The 1982-nt window shown below is 33.8% G+C and overlaps 2 protein-coding genes across 2 annotated transcripts; both read right to left on the minus strand.

Moving 5' to 3' along the window:
* Positions 1 to 17: 17 nt before the first annotated feature.
* Positions 18 to 829, minus strand: LOC108744040 (BRCA1-associated protein; the record flags this gene model as incomplete). The annotated part of the gene is made up of 3 exons (XM_018479639.1): positions 489 to 829; positions 256 to 420; positions 18 to 193 (listed from the first exon to the last, which is right to left on the minus strand). Coding segments are annotated over exons 1-3 (667 nt in total), but the record flags the coding sequence as incomplete, so codon positions are not given.
* A 44-nt stretch (positions 830 to 873) lies between these two features.
* Positions 874 to 1982, minus strand: LOC108744041 (BRCA1-associated protein; the record flags this gene model as incomplete). The annotated part of the gene is given in 4 exon segments (XM_018479640.2): positions 874 to 1107; positions 1175 to 1370; positions 1587 to 1736; positions 1806 to 1982. Coding segments are annotated over 4 exon segments (634 nt in total), but the record flags the coding sequence as incomplete, so codon positions are not given.

Below are 1982 nucleotides of genomic sequence, written 5' to 3' on the forward strand. Positions count from 1 at the left end.
ATAAATGATTTGGATACCTAAACAAACAGGACAAGTGGGTAACTCAGTGTGCCCAGGAGGAGGCAGGTCGTCGTGAGCCCATTCCACCCTTGACACCCAAACAGCCCTACAGATACTATCCGGTTCCAAGCTGTTAAACGGCGCGCCATTAAAAGTTTCGTAGAACTCATTGGCTGCATCATGATTACGAAAACTAAAAATAAACAATATAATAAGACATAAATAAGTAAGCAAATATATACAAAGAAAACTTACGTTAATAATGCCATGTACTGATTTGGTGTGGAGTCGCGGAGGACTCTTATATGCGCGATTTCTGCGTGACAGGGGGCAGTGAAGGCCAAAAGATCATGGCAAGTCATTGAAGTAGGAACACCCAACAAACAAAGCGTTAAAGCTTCTTCAGAACTACTTAAAACACTAAAGATATAAAATTATTACATACTGATTCATAAAGAATTAATAAAAATTTAATTGTCTTCGCTTACTCTTCTTTATAAAGGTGTAGAATTCCTTTGGTGACTTCAACAAAAGGATTTCCACTAAAAAAGCCAATTTCATTGGGATCTTCTGGAGTATGTTCCTTTTCTTGTAGTGGAGTTGCTTCTCTGGAATAGACTGGCAAAAGACCCCAGTCTTCCTGGGGCTTCTCTAACCTACTGGGAAATGTCTCGACACTAATCTCTTTTTTCTTTCTTTTAACTGTTGAATTGTTCTTAGCTGCTGCATTTTCTTCAATTTCTTCTGCTTCATTGTTTTCTAAAAAATCATAAACCATACCATCAGTTTTTGTAGACAAGTGGTCTATTGTCATTGTGAAAAATAATTTAAATCGATAACGCCATAACTAATAAACAAATAGGAAAATACTAATACAAATATTCAATTTAATATACTAAATAAAAAAGTTGAAATAAATTACACATACCACATAATGTTTCTATATATATATATCGACAGTTTTTCAAAGACAATAGTTCCATACTTGTGCAAATTTTAACTTTTCTTTTTGCCTCTGTGCTTTCTTTTTGATTGCTGTTGAGGTGCTTCCCCTACTGTAACTGTTCCACTTGCTATTTCGTCCTTGTTATCAGATTTTGCTATCACCTTATAAAAGACAAAAGAAATTAATGAATAAACAGAAAGTAAAAATATGTATATGTATTTCATTTACTTGTTGGGCATCTATGTAAAACATTAAATCCCGTATTTGTTCTTTTAGTTCTGCAATTTCATTTTCTTTCGTTGTCTTCAATTCATTCAAACTTTCTTCAAGTTTAGTAATTTTATTCTGCCACTGCTGCTGATTGTTTCTCAAGGCTTTTCCCAGTTGTTTCTCTTCATTTAATTCATTTGTGATAAGAGACAACCTATCAGCAAAAGCAATCGCACTACTTTAATTCTCCATTTATTGTTACTCATTAGAAAGCTAGATACAGCAAAACAATTTAACATACTTAAAAGTGTTTTTCAGTATAAAGTTACGTTATGAATTTTCACAAAATAAAAACAATTCATCACATACTTGATAAATAAAGCGTTTGCTATTTTCTCCTTATTAATAATAAATTGCATAGAAGACATACCTGCTTGCTTGTTGAGCTACTTTTCTTTCTAACGATTGCTTGTCTTTGTTTGTTTCAGCCAGTCTTGCTTTTAATTGCTTGTTTTCTTCAAAAAGTGCGCCTAATTTATCCCGTAAAATTTTTATATCAGCTGCAGCTTGACTGTCCAGTCTAAAACAAAAATGCAATTTTTTATCTTTCTCATTTAACGTCTTAACTAATTCTTATAAGTGAACTTACTGTGCCATTCTTTCCTCAAAGTAAGTCCTTTGTTCCTCCAATTGGGACGTGAGTAGATAAGTAAATTCTAACTGAACTGAGTCTACTTTTTCCTGGTTTCCCTCGGATTCTGCGGGTCTGCCTTCTGTGGGAACCAATTTTCCGTCGGCCTTGTTTTGTAACAGTCGATGTACAAAA

The sequence above is a fragment of the Agrilus planipennis genome, unplaced genomic scaffold (assembly GCF_000699045.2).
Source record: "Agrilus planipennis isolate EAB-ADULT unplaced genomic scaffold, Apla_2.0 scaffold2773, whole genome shotgun sequence".
Classification (NCBI taxonomy): domain Eukaryota; kingdom Metazoa; phylum Arthropoda; class Insecta; order Coleoptera; family Buprestidae; genus Agrilus; species Agrilus planipennis.